The sequence below is a fragment of the Macrotis lagotis genome, chromosome 4 (assembly GCF_037893015.1).
Source record: "Macrotis lagotis isolate mMagLag1 chromosome 4, bilby.v1.9.chrom.fasta, whole genome shotgun sequence".
In the NCBI taxonomy this organism is placed as follows: Eukaryota; Metazoa; Chordata; class Mammalia; order Peramelemorphia; family Peramelidae; genus Macrotis; species Macrotis lagotis.
The window spans coordinates 149,126,641-149,146,575 of NC_133661.1; the positions used below are offsets into that span (position 1 = coordinate 149,126,641).

The 19,935-nt window shown below is 31.7% G+C and overlaps 1 protein-coding gene across 2 annotated transcripts in view; it reads right to left on the reverse strand.

Moving 5' to 3' along the window:
* Positions 1 to 2,738: 2,738 nt before the first annotated feature.
* Positions 2,739 to 19,935, reverse strand: part of VPS13C (vacuolar protein sorting 13 homolog C) — a 206,026-nt gene continuing 188,829 nt past the window's right edge. The window contains exons 77-83 of one of the 2 annotated variants that reach the window (XM_074234293.1): positions 18,224 to 18,269; positions 17,274 to 17,397; positions 15,226 to 15,340; positions 10,521 to 10,609; positions 9,774 to 9,897; positions 9,300 to 9,383; positions 2,739 to 7,757 (exon numbers count right to left, since the gene is read on the reverse strand). In XM_074234293.1, the coding sequence (XP_074090394.1) occupies positions 7,671 to 7,757; positions 9,300 to 9,383; positions 9,774 to 9,897; positions 10,521 to 10,609; positions 15,226 to 15,340; positions 17,274 to 17,397; positions 18,224 to 18,269 (669 nt within the window). In that variant the 3' untranslated portion in view covers positions 2,739 to 7,670. Of the gene's footprint in view, positions 7,758 to 9,299; positions 9,384 to 9,773; positions 9,898 to 10,520; positions 10,610 to 14,255; positions 14,538 to 15,225; positions 15,341 to 17,273; positions 17,398 to 18,223; positions 18,270 to 19,935 lie in introns of those variants that run through there. The other variant, XM_074234294.1, reaches the window with a different exon arrangement.

Here is a 19,935-nt window from a genome sequence, read left to right on the forward strand (position 1 = left end):
AAGTTGAAACAGAAATTGTGCCTTTTGTGGAAGTATCCTTACAGACCACCTGGTAAGATGGAGACATGGAAAATGAATACTTGATTCAGATAACTTTATCACTAGAGGCAAAGTACAAATACAGTGGAAGACTTCCTCTTGCTAAATGCCTACCAGTGGGGACTGTCTGCTCAGAGTTAAGAGTCTGATAAATTCATAATTTATCTTGGTGATAACTTCATCCAAGGGTTATGTTGGAACCAGCTTACTACATCTCAAAATAGCTTATTGTTAAATTTTCAAAAGCACCATGATTCCTTGGAAATTGGCAAAGGCTACAAATCAAGGCTTGAAAATGTTGCCAATGCTGACACCCTCCCTCCTTCCAGTCATTTGTTAAGCATTTAAGAATTCACTCTAGGTTTCATTCTTCTAGAAGGTTGAGGTAATAATTGAAGGAACAATTTCTGATAGAAGATGAGTTGGTGATATTGAAATCACAAGAATCTTGGAAGTGACCATGCCATTCAGGAATTCTTGAGAGTCGAGGAAAGAAACACTGGATAGTGTTGTGAGTTATATAAATCTTAAAAATGAAGGATTAAAATAAAGTGACATAAAATATAAGTTAGACATGAAATTTTATTCTCTAAATATAAGGTTAGAATAAAATAACAGAAAATAGATTAGACTTGAAATTTTATTATCTAGGATTTACCATATCACTCCTGGAACTGAGAAGGGAATATTTATTTATCAAAACAAAGGATGGAGAAAATCATTAGCCTCCTTAGATGCCTGTGTATTAAGGCTACACAATACAGTTACCCAATTACTCTTCAAAGAGTAAGATCCTTACATAACACTGTCTGTTGAATTGCTATCTCTTCCTGTACTTAAAGCATCTTGAGGACAGGACAAGTTTTCCAACTTTCTGATGTTTTGCCTTCCCTAGTTTGATATTAACATAGAGGCGATACCCAAGGATTTTGACTTATCTAGTGTCAGAGCTTGACTAAGACATAAAATGAAGGCTAAGTACTGTCTAAAAGGAATCAGCCTTTTTATTAGTAATATAGTTTCAGAAATTTATTATACCTTGACAGCTACTCTAGGCTTCAGGAAAACAAATTTAAAAATAACTTGGAGGAAAGATGGATATAATTCCATGATCACTGCATCTAAGAAGAAAGATGGCTTAAGAAGGGTTTGGAAGTATTCAAGACTAAAAGAGTGATGGAACATTAGTAAATGTGTCTATAAGAAAAATAACTGAGGTGGTGGATTTTCAGGAATTGATATGACTGTATGGGAGGGGGGTGAAATTCCTCCACTAATTTCAGATTGATGGAAGCAGGAGCATGAAACCAAGGACAGCTACAAAAGAATTGACAGGACCTATAGAAATACCAATGGGAAACCTAAAACTCAGAATGAGCCAAGACTTCAAATGCTAGGGACAATAAGCAAGACTTCCAAAGCTATGGATGGAACATAAAGTACATAGAAGGGACAGGATGACAGAGAGTTCAAATCATGAAATGTTCATAGAAAAATAGAATGGAACTACTCAACTGATAATTCACATCTGTAATGAAGAAATACATTCTAGTGGTAGGAAAGTTATCTTCTAACACATGGGATAGAAGAAAAAATAGTGAAGAGAAAATTGAAGACCAAGATCACAAGAGGCAGCATTATACTGTAGAAGGTAGATTGAAAATAAAAGTCTGAATTTTTACTTTGCTACTAATTGTTGTGTGATCTTGGGCCTGTCACTTAAATTCTCGCACTGGATTTATGATCTTCAAAATAAGAGTGTTGAACTATATATAACTTTTTTTTTTGCAAGGCAAATGGGGTTAAGTAGCTTGCCCAAGGCCACAAAGCTACGTAATTATCAAGTGTCTGAGACCGGATTTGAACTCAGGTACTCCTGACTCTAGGGCTGGTGCTCTATCCACTGTACCACCTAGCCACCCCTACAAATTTACTTTAAATGAAGTCAGATTGTCTGATCAAGATGAATTCCATTTAAAAGCCTAAAAAAATGTAAATCTTAAGTCCTAAAAAAATGTAAACACACATGTAAATCTATGTGTTACCTTTGAGGAATTGCAGAAAAATGAGAGCAATGAGGACCTGAAAGACTAAAAAGAGGTTATTTTCATATAGATTATTTGTCTAGGATAACACACAGACAGTATATGGAAGGGAAAGGACTTGAATTAAGCTCTTCTTGATTCTGAGGTCAACTCTCTACCTTCTACACTGAACTGCCCTCAATCTTCTTAATTCAGTGAAACTCTTAGAAATACAAAGTCTGATGGGGAAAGAAATTATAGGTGCACAGGATAGGTATAAAGTCCAGATTTATGGCTTCTCTTTCAGTTTCTATTGTTTCACCATTAAATTCCATCATTCTTAGAAAAAAAAAAAGAATGATCATTTTCTGATCTATAATATGCAAAATAGTTGCACATAAAAATCACAAAGTTCATCCATCCTCTTGGAAAGACAGCAAAAGATGAGGGGGAATAAAATTTTAAAGGAGACTAGGCTAAATAACTTGAGAATTTTCTGTTATTGAGATTTGTAAAGTCTTATTTTTTTTAGTTTAAAAAAATTAATTGTATTTTTATTCAGAAGCACCAAAAAAGATAATATTCACATAAATAGCAGAACACAAGCAAGGCTTGTAAATGAGGTTGTGAATTTTTATTTCAAGCAACTTACATTTTAAAAAACATACGTTAAAAAATACATGTTACTTTCAAAACTGTCTTATTTGTGATTTTATCTGAACTGTTATTTCCCATAAATGCTTTATTAAAAATGTTTCAATGGCATTTTTTCTCCATAATTATTAAGAATTCTTCTCCCCAAACTTCCTTTCCATTATAAAAAAATGAAAGAAAAAAGTATAGTTAAGCAAAATGAATTCACACAATGGTCATGTTCTAATTATGATCCAATTAGAGGTCAATTTTAAAATGTCCATTAATAGATCAATTTGCTTAGTCATTATACAGAAGCTAAAAATCATTATTAAGTTTCTAAAACTGTTTTCTTCCCAGAGCTGTCATAAATTTTGATTATGTATAATGATGTGGCAACATTCCAGTTGACTATGTAGACATCAATTATTTTGAACATTTTATCAAAACAACTATCTGCTGACATAACTGTAAAATAAACATTGGCATAGACTGGAGAGTAGAGAGAAAAACTGCACTATTCTTGATGTTATTCTCCTGTAAAGTATGTAGAATAACTTTTCTAAAATTCAGAAAGCCTTTACTAAATTGAGTATTTTATAGTAAAATACAGTCAAGTTCTTTGCTGAGGCATGGAGGCTTATACTAATTAAGGAGATTTAACTTAAGTTTTCTAAATGATGGCTACTTGAGGGGATGAGTCAATATCAAAAATGCTAAGGCAAACACTCAAAATCTAAATATGAGAGCAATTAAGTAAGGTAGAGAAAAGGATAGTTTTCCTTTTCTACTCTCTTTCTAGGTTGCCAGAATTTAGAAGTAGAGGCAATTTGTTGTTAAAGGAATATTACTATTAATTCTATTAAAATATTATATTGTGCATTATGGTTTAACAGGTACTTATCTATGAATCACCATGAGAAGCAGATAGTTCAAGTATTAGTGTTCTTTTAGAGAAGAGAAATAATAGGATTTGGAGCTAGAAGGTACTTTAGAGATTATTTAGTCCAATTCTTTCATTTTACAAGGGAGGATAATAACAAGAGATTAAATGATTTATTAAGTTACAAAAGCAGAAATGGAAGGTCCAGAATTTGAACTACAAATCTGGTCTTTCCTTTACAGCCAATGTTTTCTGAGAATCTGAAAGGTTAAGTCACTGATAACTTTTTAATATCTTATCTCTGTCTGAAATTATCTATCAGACCCAGGACTGTAGCTCCCTAGTAGGTGGAAGACAGGAGGGAGGTGATTCCTTCTTTCTCCTTTAGCTAGGCTTCTAGAGCAATTGGGTTAGGGAAGGGGGGATGGAAGGAGGAAGCCTATATCAATCTGGTGGATTTATCTCAGTCCTCAATATGAAAGGTTAGACAGAAGTCTAGCATCTCTGAGGACTTGTATTTTTCCTAACAATTTCATTTCTTGCCTATAAGAGTTGGGAAAAATATGGGTAAAGGAAACAAAATCAAGATAACAAAGGAAAAGAAAACAATGTAGTTGAGCTCCTCTCCACAAACTCCTATATACCTAGAAGGTCCCTTAGACTGATTCCCAGTGGAAGAATACAGAAAAGTTAATAAGTTTTTTGTCTAATCCAGATTGGCACAGGGAGACAGTCAGTGAGATCTGGAGACACAGAAGCCTGAGGGAGGCCTGGAACTTGCTGCACACAGCTGCTCCCATGCCAAGGGAGAAACTGAGTGACAGGGTAAGAGGAGTTCCAAATCAAGGCACCCTCAGACCTACCATCAATACTAGGGTACTGCAACAGTGGCATCCTAGGCAGGGAGGAGACATTGGACAGTGTGGTAAAAAGAAGGAAGTTCAGAAGCCAGCAGTAGAAGCAGCAGGACCTTCAGTGGTGTGGCTCAGACCTCAAATGCAAAGCAGGAACTCATTTCCAACACCTAGCCCAGTCTGTAGAGAAACAAGAAGGGCAGAAATCCCAGGCCAAAGAGGGGGTCTACAATTCTGTCTCTCTAAGACAATTTCAATTGGTTGACAGTAGTTGAGTCCCACACTTGCAGAGATACAAACTCAGGTCATGTACTTGAATGAGCAAAACAAATCTAAAGAAGTACAAAAATACTGATGGCTCTTTTTGAGGTGGCAAAGGATGAGAATCTGGGGGGGCATAAATTAAGAAATGAATAAACAATTTATGTTTTAAAAATATGATGGAATACTATTATGCTGAGTGTAATGACTAACCCAGATTCCCAGGGACAAAGTGATGAAACATGCTATCTCCGGCTCTTCATAGGTTAAAGGACCCAGAAGAATGACACAAATTTTTTTAGAGTATGGTCAATGTGAATATTTGTTCTGAATAAAATGTGTGTGTGTGTGTGTGTGTGTGTGTGTGTGTGTGTGTGTGTGTGTGTGTTATAGACTTTGTTTTTACGTTCTCAAAGAATTGGGAAGATGGACCTTAGCTGATTAGATCAAAATATTCAAAACAAAAAATAAAATACAACTTGCTGATTCTGATCAACAAAATAAGCAACCACAATTCCTGAGGACTCATGAGGAAACATACTGCTCACTTCTTCACAGAGAAGTGAGGGATTCTAGAATGCAGACTGAGTTGTTTTTTTTTTCTGACACTTATTTTTTAAGACATGGCCAATGAAAAACTTTGATTTGACCCTACATGCCTATAATTAAGGGGGTTTTTTTCCCTTGTTTTCTCAAGGTATATGTGTGGGTATCATGGGAAGGTGAAAAGGCTCTTTCTGTTTGAAAATAAGAATGGATATTTTTAAAAGGAAGAGATGTAAGTAAAGGATGGATATAAATGGTGAGGAGGATGAAACAATTGACTAATGATGAAAAATCTACCAGAACATCAGACAAAATTAAAAACTAACAATTCTATTCATCTCAGTATAATCTAAATTGCATATATGAAGGCAGGGCTATCTATTAATTTGTCTTTGTATCCATAGCAGCTGGAATAGGAACTTACATACAGTGAGGAATTAATAGATTCTTTTGGATCAGACTGAATTGTGTTTCTAAATAATAGCACCATCAAAGAATCAAGTTATTTTATTTCTTTGAGATATTTATATACAATCACTGACAGTCAGTGTAATAAAAAAAAAGCAGAGAAAAATGTTCTTACCCATGATGAAACAGAGAATTAACTCAAAACAGCTTAAACATTTTAAACTTAAAAAAAACTTAAATATTTAAGGCAACAGTGTTGGTGAGTTGATGAATTTCAAACCTGAATTTTGCATAGATTAATGTGATACCCATGTCATTTTAAACATTAATTCAATGGCTCAAAAATGAGCTATTCCTAATATATGATTTTTCTATGGATAAAATAATATGGCATTGCAAAATCATGATTTAAAAATTTTATAGAAAAAAATGATAGCATACTTTTTTGCAATGTTTCTTTATGCCTTGGGAAAAAACTATCATTATTCATTAGGACAGAAAATTTGTTCAAAAATACAAATTTTTATAAATTTATATACAGTCACTGACAGTGTAATAAAAAATATCAGAGCAAAATATTCTGACCAATGATGAAACAGAGAATTAACTGATTTTTGAGGACACATTAAATAATACTCGAGAAGTGATACATGTGAAACATACTTGGTTTTAGGACAATGTAAAATTTTAGACCTCTATTGCTTATATAAACAAAAATAAAACAACATCAAATTTTGTGTATCACTGAACCAAAGTTCAATTATATTTCATTATTTTATGAGAGAGGTAATTGATCATAAGTCCTTTAAAATACAAAAATTTGATTTCAATTAAATTAAGAAAGGTCAATTACTGGGGGTTTTTTTGGAGGGGGAGGTTTAATAGACTGCAATAACAGTCAACTTTAGCTAGATCAGGCTGAAATAAAAGAATGTTGTATTGACAAGATCATTTCTTCAAAGAATATTTTTCTTTCTGATAATCTACTGCCAGCTGAGTTTGTTTTTAACAAACATGAATTGTAGGGACTTAATAAGTTTCTTTTAATCAGCATTTTAAAATATTTTTGATTGCATGTGGTAATTAAATTCATTTATTTAACTGCTTTAAGATCCTTTACAGTGTTTTGAATGATACTCTGAGATACTGCTAGACATTCAGTGTATTATATAAAAATACTTCATACCTCTAAGGCCTAAAACAAATTAAAGTGCAATAGTTTCATGTACTAAAAACTACTACTTCTGCCAAATCACTTTTTCTGGTATTCAGGTATTCAAAATTTCCTTCAATGTATGAATTATATTCAATATGAAAAAAAGAGAATATGGACCACTGTAGAATTTATTGCTCAATTTATCCCAGATCCATTATATTATAACATAAAGAGGAAAAAAAGGATAAACGTGGATAAAATGTGTGATTTTTATTAGGAAAGGAAATAAAATTCTTATTTTTTATCATTTCATAGAATTTTTTGTTCACAATTACATGATTGAAATTTATTTCTAATTCAATTACCTAGAATGGCCAAATAAAACTTATGAGTGGCAAACATTTATCAGGTGCTTAAAACCACTGAAGAAAGCAATGATCATTAAGTTCTTTTCCTCATTTCTGAGCTAGAATTCCAAATTTCTAACAAAAATAACAAAATTTTGTTCCTTGTTAATTCGAATTTATTTTTCCCATTCCAAATTTTCCATTTCCCCAAAATTTTAAAGAGAGTCATCTAGAGGTATTTAGTGTGCTACTAAGAAAGAAGTGCACATCTATCATGTAACTGCTTAAAAAATAAATTTAGTCCTTGAGAAAAAAAGAAATAATCTGGAAAATTCAGTCAATATGTTTCTTAAATGAAAGACTATCTCAATAACATTGTTCTAGAACATGATGAAAGTTCTGACTTCTTTACAAGACGGTCATGACATACATCCAATTCATTTCCAACAAGATGATCTTCCATACAATGGAAGAATAGCATATACCCAGTATCTGAAAGAATAATTAAGGTAGCATTTACTACCTAACTAATTTAAATGATGATTGCTTCACCAGTTTTTGCTGATGTCTTGTTAAATGGGCATCATCGATGACTTCACATGCTCTCTGTAAAATAAAATTTTATCAGTTAGAAAAATAATCATCAAATTGCAGAAATAAAGATTGGAGAAAGTGAAAGAGAAGAGAATGAACAGGAGAAATTGGCAATATTATATGTGATACAGTTTCAATAATAACTTTTTCCTACTGCATGGATAAGTATACTCCAAAGGGTATGAGCTAGCAAACAAGGTAGGATGTAGAGAAATTTTTTTTTTTCTGGATAGGGGAGTCAGGTTTATTTTAGGAAGCAGAGGCATAACCATGTAGAAGTATAGCCTTGCCTAGAGAAATGGTTACCTCTTCTTCATCAGAAGGATACAATGGGGTTATCATATTATGGGCACATAAGAAAAAGGTGAAAAAGAAAGAGGGAGCTTGTAGTGTATAATTTTACTTTTTTAGTAAAGTATGAGGTGAAATCTTTAGGTGAAAGAGGGGAAATAGGAACCCATAGGAGTTTTGAGGAAAGGAAAAAAAGGTCTGGAATAGCTGCTGTGGTGAATGAGATAGAGAATTGATTAGAGAGGAATATAAAAGATTGCTTTATGACATGAGATTATGTAACTCTGTGATGGACCAAAGAAGCACAATTTTAGGACTTCTTATGGCACCAATAAGCAGTATGTGAATAAGAGTGTAGGAAGTAGATGTTGAAAAAATAAAGATTTCCAAATCAGAATACCATTCTGTAATCAACAATGGAGAAAGTCTTCTTCCCAACTATCAGACATGTCAGTTTATATTGCTTTTCATTACGTCTATTTTTTGTGCTTGTCAGAATTTGTTAAATTGAAATAGAATACACTCCTTTCTGAAAAGAGATAAGTCTCAACTCTATCCAAGAAAAATGGTAATTTCTGGAGAAAAAAATTCTGACATATTAAAATCTTCAGATCTTTAAATACATTTTAAATATGTGGAGTCAAAAATGTAATTTACATAAACTTTTAAGATATGTTTCTATCCATATGTAACATTGCTCTTATTCTGCAAATTAGTTAATGTTACTGTGGCAATCATAAAATAAGATCCCTTGTGAGAAGGTTGATACAATGAAGACAGAGACAAAGAGAGGTAGGGAATTCTCAAATTCTAACATTTTCTCCATTCTATGAATTTCATCTGTACACTCAAGACCAAATTTTAAGTCACTTAATGGACAAGAATTTTGTGTTACTATATAATACTCAGAACATCATCATACTTCAATACATCAAACATTTCTTAATTGTCTGATTATATGCACAGCATTACCATTAATAATTGCAATACAAATAATGAGCATTGTATCAGATTGCAAGTGAGAAAGTGGAGGAATAAAGAGTGCCTCTCTTGCACACTTGAAATAATTCCTAGACATGTTCCTCCAGGTGAGTTTCAAGTCTGGTTGACAAAGAGTCATGCAGAGTAATTCTGAATTTACCCACCAAAAATCTAATTGAAAGGATTATTGTTCCTACAAGTTGAAAGAATAAAAGTCACTAACTGGCCAATATTAACAGATTTCTTCTCTTTATTTTTCGATTACATCTTTAAATGATTTACCTTTGCTATTGTTGGATTTTGAAGACAAACTTTTCGTAGACAAACTTGACTGGCATTGTCCTTTTTGTGGAATAACCCATGATCCTGTTTCAAAAAAAATGATAGAATAGAAATAGCATTAACTAGGCACAACAAAACAAGAACAACCCACAGTTATTAAATGCCAACTAATTTATATCATGCCTTCATTCCCTGGGACACTCATTATTCTGCAAGATTGAATCTTCCTTCTTCTTATATCTCACCCTCTGAATCTCTGGCTGAACCCTATGACGGAAGGCCATCGGTTCTAGTGTCTCAACTTAAAGAGGAGGCCCAGAACTGCCCCCCCCCCAGTTATTCTGCATTGAACTTCTCTGGAACTCTCCAACTTGCCGCCAAACCCTAGGCACTGTCCCATCCACCCGCCCACTTTCACTGGCTTTTCAGCTTCATTTTAAGTGTTGTCTCCTCCCAGTTAGATTGTTCACTTACTTTAACTGAGATTTTCAGAAATTTTTCATCAACACTTGGAGGTAATACAAAATCTTCATAAGAGTGCTGCCATTCTGTGGACATGTGGCCTAAGATCTCTACTTCCTTTACACAGAGCACTCGCCTATCCATAAAGAAGAGCAGAAAAAAAGTGATTAACAAAATTAATCTTTCTTCTCCTACAATTAATCTTTCTTCTCCTACAATTGATAAATAGTATGCTCAATTGATCATTGCCCAGTAAAATGTATGTTGCAGTTCAGATTAAAGAAAAATGATATGCATAATGGTTTAGGAAACCAAGATTTTAACAAACCTATCCTTTACAAAGTTTACTCCTTGCCAATCTTGCAATATTTGGAAAGATGCAATATTTCATGAAACTACACCAAAATTGGTAAAGTATATCATTTAAGACATAAGTTTCCAATAATAACAAATACTGAAGAATATGTGTTTATATCATATGGCAACAATGGCTAGAAAAATCAGATGGGCAGAAAACTAAAATTCTTTACCTGAAAAACTGTTTCTTAATATCATTCGTTGAAAGAATATACTTTTGAGCCAAGAAAGAACATTTTAAAATGTCACAAATGTTAAATGTTAAAAGGCAAATCTACAGCCAACTATGATCAGGTTTTGAATCCTTAATACAACCTACAAGACAAATCTTTAATTACTTTTTCAATAAATTATGGCATTTTATTTAAATTTTTAAGTTTCATTTGAAAAGTATCATTTTACCTATTTGTAACCATAAGATTCGCCTTTTTGTATCCAGGAATGGCACAGTGGTACCGGTAGGTTTCGCCATCCAGTTTTTTTATATGATTCTGAAAAAGAAATGAAGACTCAAATACTGGAAGCACATGTTTATAGTCTGAAATACTGTAATAGATACTGAAAAGTAGATTCATTCATTACAGTGCAAGTTCTAGATTTGAGACACTGATTCCTACAAATGGGATTTCTAATATTGGCACAGGAAGCTAGGAAAAAAAATTCCTTCTATGCTTTTCTCCAATTAATTTTCCTTATTACCTATACAGGAACATTTACTAAAGGTTTACCAGCTCCATTTTAATTAAAATACATTTTGGTTTTAATAAATGATAAAACTATTTTTAAAGGGCTAATTAAACCCAAATTACACAATAGCAAAAATATGAAAAGGAAGCACTATAGTATTATAATTACAAACAACAGAGAAATAGGTGTATTTGGGGATTTTTCCCCCTGTAATGCAACATATAATATTAAATATAACTATAAAATAATAGATACAATTGTATATCATACACAGGCAGCATTATAGTTACTAAGTTTTATTTCAGATAAAAAGCACAATGACAATATTAATGAGAACATAGAATTTCTAACATTTTTAAACAGTTACCATCATTTTTTGGTAAAAACAAATATAAATAAATACATGACAATCCAAAAAGAAACAACAGATACACTAGAAACATGTTCCTCTAGACTCAAAGTCACTGTTACATGCAGTTTGTTCACAGTCATATTACAAACTGACAAACTGGTCATTTCAATAATCAAATTATCACTGAGGTCCATTAATCAGTATTTAGATGTGCATTATTAAAATAATGTGAGGTAACTGATTTCAAAATACAGAGAATTTGTAATTAACCAGCAAATAAGAGTTTAACAATTTGTAGACAAATAACAGGCTTTAAATATCCTAGAAACACATTATATAAACAGGCAGTAAAATGATTCTGTACTTATGTTATTTTCTAAATATCAATTCTTCAGATGCCTGGTCCCAGTTCATTCTTAGGCAATCCAAAACTCCAGCCAAGAAGGAGGAAGATTCATTTTCAGAGAGAAAGTGAAGTCTTAACTTCTCAGAATGGGTCTCAAATTGGGGTATACTTGTCAGATCAACAGTCTGTGTTAAAACTTTACTTGAATACTTGAAAAATTATTTTATATTTGTGCCAATATTTCTAATTGGAGACATTGCTGTAATTTTCTAGATTTGAATTTCAGTTCTGAAATATAAATTTATTATGAATGTTACATTCATATCAAAATGTATATTAAATTCTAACCATTTTATATCTTGTCTACATAAAACAATAGCTTACTAGTTCAATTTTTAAATTGATAATTTAGGCCAACAAAAAAATTTAAGTATAATTTTAAAGTATATGACATTATATTCAAAATAGAAACCAGTTCTTCTTCTGTTTTCATAAATTCCAGAGGCCAATATGAGAATTTACGGCTTTACTATGCATGTTTATTACAAGAGTTTTTTGCTTTCCTTTTTTTTTCTTCTTCCAATAAAAGGGAAGTAGAGAAGAAAGATGAAAGAAAGAAATTAAATGAATGTTAAATAAAAAAGAAAATTTAATCCCCTCCCCCCAAAATTAAGCATTTAGATATTTCAAATGAAGTTATTTAGGCATGCTGTCCATGAATATTGGTGACTCAGAGAATAGATCAACTGCTAAAATAACTAATATCCAAAACATTTCTTAATTCTATTCCAGGAGGCTAGAGAGTAGTTTGGAAGAATTGGTTTTATTCAAATTGGATTAAAAGATGTAATCCTCATCAATGTGAGAAAAATCAATGAACATTTTCACTAAGCAAAAATAACATAGTGGGAAGAAGAAAAAAAAGGCTATGAAAAAAAGACATGAAAATCATGAGAAATATCCAATAAATGGGTAGTAGATTATCTAAAGAACTTATGGTTAGTACCATATTGTTAAGAACTTATTTGTATATTAGTTGCTTCATTCATATTAAATTTATTTTATATGTACACAAATACATATGTGTGTATAATATGCCATAAATTCCCTGAGGGGAGAGTCTATTTGTAATACTTTTTTTGTATTCCCTTCAATACTTATTAGAATTAGGATATTTCAGTAGGCACTCAATAAATACTTGCTACTTGACTGATTATTATAAAATCAACAAGGGAAAAATTATAGGATCCCTAGAGAACTAGCTTGAACAACTATATTATGAAGTTACCAAGTTCACTTCCTGTTTATGTGCTATAAGGGAACTTGTAATATGCTAGGGTTTAGAATAATAGTAATATTACTTATGAGTAAATAATATATTACTAATGAAAAAAAGTAAAAAATAATAAAAGTAATCAAATAGGAATATATATTTATTTACCTAGAACATTTTAAAAAGAGCCTCTGAATTATGTACTTATTATGACTTACATAAATAAGGAAAACACATGTTAATATGTATTAATATAACGATTATTTAAAGTATTAAATGTTAAGGTAAATCAAAAGGCAATGAAATATCTAAAGTTAAGTTCCATTAAAACCTTGGTGTGAGTTAGAAAATATTAGTTTTTACCTTAAAATGGATAATTTATAGATTACTTAAGACTGTTTAGAGCTAATTTGTATCCATCATTTTCATAGAAAACTATATGAATATGCATATACACAGTTGTTTCCCAGGCCCTAAAGTATTTAAGAAAACCTTTTATTTCCTCTCCAGGTAAAAAATCTGTTTTAAAAAATGCATACTCATAGTTAGGGAAACTATATACCCTATCAATGATTCATCTAAAATTTCAGTCTAAATTTTTAATTTGGGAAAATGCTATAGATATGCTGGAGGAGACACTAACTCAATTTTCTGAATAGTGACATTATACACAGAAAACTGCAGTGTATTTTAACAAAGCTGTGTGGTTCAAAGACAACAACTTCTCTTTTAATAAAAATCATTTACTGGACCAGATTGTGAAAGGTGAATCCCTGGGATGTTAGTTTTCATAGTGAAATATTAATTCATAAATTGTTAGTAATTGCATGTGAGGCAAAAAAATAAATTTTTCTAAAATTAAACTGATCTTCAAAGTCCAGAATTGGTTTGTAAAACATATATAATTGTGTATATAGAGGTGTTAATTAAAAAAATTATCATAAGTGGAGTAGTATATGTAGTTATGGTACTCAAGGCCAAAGATTGTGAGATAAATATTCTTTGCTAAGTTGAGTCCATTTTGAAAAAAGCTTGTGTGCAAAAAAGGTAAAGATTATATATGTGTGTGTATGTGTAAATGCATATATATATTTTATAAAAAAAAGTTCATTGTGGTCATGAGAAGTTAAATAAGGAAGAATGGGATTAAATCAGTGTTCACTCTCTCTCTCACCTAAATGTCTTAAATCCTCAATACAAAATGATATGTAATTCACAAGTCACTCATTATTAAAACAGGTGCACAAGATGATATATCTATAGTTCAACAAAAGCCAGGGCATTCTGAGAAATAAAAGCTGATTAATGAAAGTATTAGAAACTCAGAGTTAACAGAAAAAAAAAATGATTTTTTTGTGCTTTGTATTTTCTATATTTAAGTTTCACAGCGCTCACATGAAAAATATTAGAAAAGCTGAAAATTCTAAACTTGAAAAGCAAAAGACATCATTTTAGAACCTCAATAAAGCCTTTCCCCACCTAATTAAAGAATAATTTTTACTGCATCTTTCTGTTTTTCAAATTAATTTCTCAGTGTTGCCATTTACAACAGTGGGAATATCAGAAGTGCTAACATTTTGTATTTTTGCCTCTCAACTAATATTTAAAAGTTCAACTGAAAATAAAGGTCTAAAGAACATTTCATGGAAATTGTCCCTCAAACTAAGTACTCCAAAGGCAGTAAATTAATACCACAGTATTTTTTAAGGATGAGACCAAGTAGTAGTATGGGATATATTACTCCTCTATTTCCAGGTCTTGCTGTGTAGGCAGAAAAAAGAAAGATAGAAAATAAAGTTAGAAGCATGCAAAAAAAAAATAAAAGCACAATAACTTACAATAAAAACTAAAGGCTAACAATATTACAGATTTACTTTCTTTTGAGGACAAAACTGGTCCCCAAAGGGGTAGAATGCAAGACAGTCATGCTTCCTTAACACATGTTAAAGACAAAAGCTTGAAAGTCTGAAAAATAGTTTAAAATATGGTCTAAAAATCAAAAAGACTTTGTTATAAAATCAATCATCTACATCATCCTGAGTGAATTTACAGTTATATAAAAGTTCAAATAATTTGATATACAGAAAAAAAGCTGTGAAAGTCAAAATGCCCAAGTGAAATATAAGAATGTGACATCTAAAAACCATGAAACAAAAATTAATGCTCAGTTACTAGATAGCCTGTTCACCATATCCTGTGGCTTCATTTAATATTCCTATTCTTCCCTGTCCAAATTATGCTTTTTCCAAACAGACAACAACCAAGATTTAATTACCCTTCATAGTGTTATATTAAATCAAGAGTGTTGCATTAAATACCCAAGGAAATTCAATAATCAGGAGTAAACTATAAGGATATCCCAAAGAATGTGGTACTAAATTCCCTTGAAATCTAAAAATATAAAGATAACTTCTCCACTTCTCCTTAGACCAAAAAATGTAGCAATTACCTCAAATAAATCATGTCCCTCAGATTCACTTCTGTCATATGGTCTTATGATTCCATCTTCATGGATCAGGCGAGGAGGACGGAGACTAGACACTTCTTCAGTTGATTCTGCTGCCCTGAATGAACAAAGAAGTAAGAATCAACAAAGGTGGAATTTTGAATTTTTAGTCTGGAGGACTAACATTTCCATTTCTAGACATTATCTGTGTGACCTGGGTATAATGAACACTCTGGCACAGATGCCTCAGAAGGGGAGAGACTCAATGGTCTAAGGTCTCCTTCATGTCAAAGATCCAATAATTCTACAAAGAGCTGATTAATATCTTACTCTTGATCCCAATGCCAACAATCTTTATATATGAAATGAAAAGATAGCTTTAAAGGGGAATTGATAATAGCCAGAGGAAAAAAAAAATTAGAATGGACAAATTGGACAATACATACAGATTCTAGCATAATAAAAAGAACACCTGAAAAAATTTTGTACTTTCAATAGTTTTGATAAAAATACCATACCAGAAATAATACCGAAGAAAAACAAACAGATGAACTAGTTACTGAACATCGTATTTATTCTTTTGAAAAATTTTTTTTTCAGGTTTTTGCAAGGCAATGAGGTTAAGTGGCTTGCCCAAGGCCGCACAGCTAAGTGTCTGAGGCCAGAATTCAGGTCCTCCTGACTCCAGGGTCAGTGCTCTATCCACTGCACCAACTAGCCGCCCCCAAAATATTTTTACAATATTTCCCCCTAATCTTACTCCCCACCACTCCCCCACAGAAGGCAATTCGCCAGTCTTTACATTGCTTCCATGATCCAAATTGAATGTGATAAATCATATCCTTAAGGAAGAAAACTGAAGTTAATAGTCCTTGGTTTCTGTTCAAACTCCACAGTTCTTTCTCTGGATACAGATGGCATTCTCCATTGAAGACAGCCCCAAACTGTCCCTGATTGTTGCATTGATGGAATGTGCAAGTCCATCAAGGTTGATCATCACCCCCATGTTGCTGTTAGAGTGTACACTGTTTTTCTGGTTCTGCTCATCTCACTCAGCATCAGTTCATGCAAATCCCTCCAGGCTTCCCTGAATTCCCATCCCTCCTGGTTCTAATAGAACAATAGTGTTCCATACCACAGTTTGCTAAGCCATTCCCCAATTGAAGGACATTTACTTGATTTCCAATTCTTTGCCACCACAAACAGGGCTGCTATGAACATGTACATTTTAGAAATGAGTCCTTTGTCAGAAACATTAGCTATAAAGATTATTCCTCATTTTACTACATTTCTTTTGATCTTGATCCCAGTGGTTTTGTTTGTGCAAAAGATCTTTAATTTAATGTAATTGAAATCATCTAATTTGTTTTTAGTGATGTTCTCCATCTCTTCCTTAGTCATAAACTGCTCCCCTTTCCATAGATCTGACCGGTAAACTAGTCCTTGATCTTCTAGTTTGCTTATAGTATTGTTTTTTAATGTCTAAATCCTGTATGGACTGGATCTTGTCTTGGTATAGGGTGTGAGGTGTTGGTCTAATCTAAGTTTCTTCCATACTAACTTCCAACAAAATATTATTTTTTAAAGTAATTTCCATCTAGTTTGTGTTGCTATTGGCTAGGTAGTTTGCCTTTAATTATTATGAAAAAACTGAATCAAAAGTACCTAAAATACTTCACTCTCAACTCAGAAAAGTGTACTCTGAAGATCTGTTATTGCAAAGAAATAGAACAGATAAATTACTATAACAATATGCCAGCTTTATGTACTATCATGATAAGTACTCTGACGTAGTGAATAAAGAACTGGTCTAGTTAGAATACCTGGGATCAAGTTATGTCTTTGATACTACTACCTGTGTGACCCTGAGCATATCATTCATCACATAGTGCTCAAGGCAACTCTAAGTCTATATGTTTTTTCATTGTTAAATACTTAAGCACAGAAAAAATAAACTTTTTGGCCTACATGACCAAATAACTATATACAATAAGTCCTTTAAAAAATCTTATTAAGAATATACACTCGTATCTAATTTTTTTTTCATTTACCTTTGAATTCCCTGGAAGGTACTGCTGGCCATATCAATGATGCCACCAGTTGGACGAGCAACAGCACCCACAAGTCCTTTTCCGATTCCTTTAAAGAATCCAGCGGCTCCTTCCTTTTTGGCCCCTTCAGATAACCAGAAGATAATAAGATTTATTTTTTTCTTACTGAGTAATTGAGTTAAAAAAAACTCTTAGAAAGACTTTCTAAGATACAAATTAATTCCATTATGCCATAAACCTAAGATTCTTGCTTGGATTGGAAGGTATAAGACATTAGGAAAATCTCCTTCTTTATGCTTCAAAAATAGAAGTACTGGCAACCCTTGCAACTTTTTTCTTAAAGAAATAGGAATACTTTCACATCATGACTAATATGGACTATGTTAAACACGAATGAACATATTCAACTTATATCAGTTTGTTCACTGCCATGGGGAAAGGGGAGAGAAGGGTGTGTGGTAGAAAAATGTGGTACTCATAAACTTGCAAATGGGGAAGAATGTTGAAAATTACCTTTGCATGTAATTGGAAAAATTAAATACACTTTGAATAAAGTAAAAAAGAAATGGGAATAGATAAACCAGAGGAGGAGAATTATCAACATTCTATGTATTATTATCCTCATTTCAATAACTGAAGTATTAAATATATATCTATGTACATTAGATATATATATTTAATACATATATAGTTACTTGTTATAAAAGCTAAAATCTTCTTTGTTCAGCAAATGCTGGTAAATTCAGGGCTTTATAAAATTATAATCAACTACTATGTGTTCTCACAGAATTTCTAGCTTATGGAATGAAAATAATATTGAAAATATTCTCAGTCTGGGACTAATATTCAATTGATAATTCAGTCAAGATCATGTGTAATTAAAATTTGTTTTTTCCATAGAAAACAAAGGTCTTTCTAACATGTTTATCAAAGAAAAATTTTCATCCTACCTTCCATAGGTTTGGTAATTATTCCAGTCACACCACCTACAACTCCCTGAAAGAGAAATCCGTAATAGATGCAATTAAAGATGTCTTAACTTTGAATGGCCACTAGAGGTCTCTGCTGCTATATTAAATTTATTTTTAAGTACCTACTTTATTAACTGGCTTTATTTGTATATATCTACAAACACTTGAGGACAGTTCCTTGGTGTTTTGAGTAATGAGACCTTTAATATTCGATATCTAATATAAAACTTTGCGAGAGGTCTTGTAATAAAGAAAAACTAATAATACAGCTATAATATACTATTTTATATGCTGCACCCTCCCATCTAGTTTAAAAAAGTGAACAAATCCATTTCTACCCCATACTAACTCACATTCCATTAAAAAAAATAAAAATAATAAAATTTATAATAAATATGCATGGCCAACCAAAACAAATATGCCAATGACTGACTGTACTTATATATTATATATGGTATATCATTATTACATATATAATATATATATATTTATTTATTTATACACACACATGTATAAAACACATATAAAATAATGTATGTGTCATTTTGAACCTTTAATCCATCAATTCTCTGTAACAACTATGTATCAGGTTTCGGAATTAGTTCTCCGAAATCATGAATGGCCACTGCACTGATTATTATACCTTTCCAAGTTGTTTTTATAGTACTGTTATTGTGTAAACTATTCTCATTTTGATCATTTCTTTTATTAATAAGTTTATGAAAGTCTTCAAAATTTTTTATAACATTGTTGCAATAGTATATAAACTCTATAGGTTCTACTTATATTACTCTGAATCAGTTCATATAATTCTTTCCATGTCTTTTTGATATCATCTGTTTTCCTCAATTTTACAGCATAAAAGTATTACATTACATTCATATATCACATAATGTATTTTGTCATTTCTCAATTGTTAGACATCCACTTAGTTTTCAGTTATTCCTTTTTTCCACCACAAAAATTTATATTTCTAGAAAAATTTTTGTATATAATGTTTCCTTTTTCTTGGTCTCTATTGGATATAGGCCTAGGGTCAGAGTATCTATATCTATATCTATATCATCTATATCTATATCTATATATCTATATCTATATCTATATCTATATATGTTCCTTAGTAACTTTTTTATACAATTCAATATTACTTTCCACAATAGTTGCATTCATTCATTCATAAGTCTACCAATAATGCAAAAATGCATCTTACTTTCTTACAGTTCTTCCAATATTTATCATTTTTCTTTTTTTGTCTTCTTTGCCACTCTGAGGAATGAGATAGAATCTCAGAATTACTCTAATTTGCATTACTCCAATTAGTAGTGAGTTGGACTACTCCCTCATAAAGATTTAGATAGTCTTGGTTTCTTTCTTTGAGAACTGTTTCTTCATATCCTTAGACTATTTATCAAATGAGGAATGGCTTTTTCTTATGAATTTGAATCAATTAATTATATCTTTCAAAAATGAAACCTTTAACAGAAACATTAATTGCAAAGATTTTTCTCAGTTTCTTTATTATATTTGCTTATGTTAAAACTTTTAATTTTATGTAATTTAAATTATCCAGATTATCTCTTGTGATCCTCTCTAATCCTTATTTGATCAAACTTTACTCTGTTATAGATCTGATAGGTAATTTTTGCCTGTTTCTCTAATTTGTTCATTATATGACTTTTTCTATCCAGCAT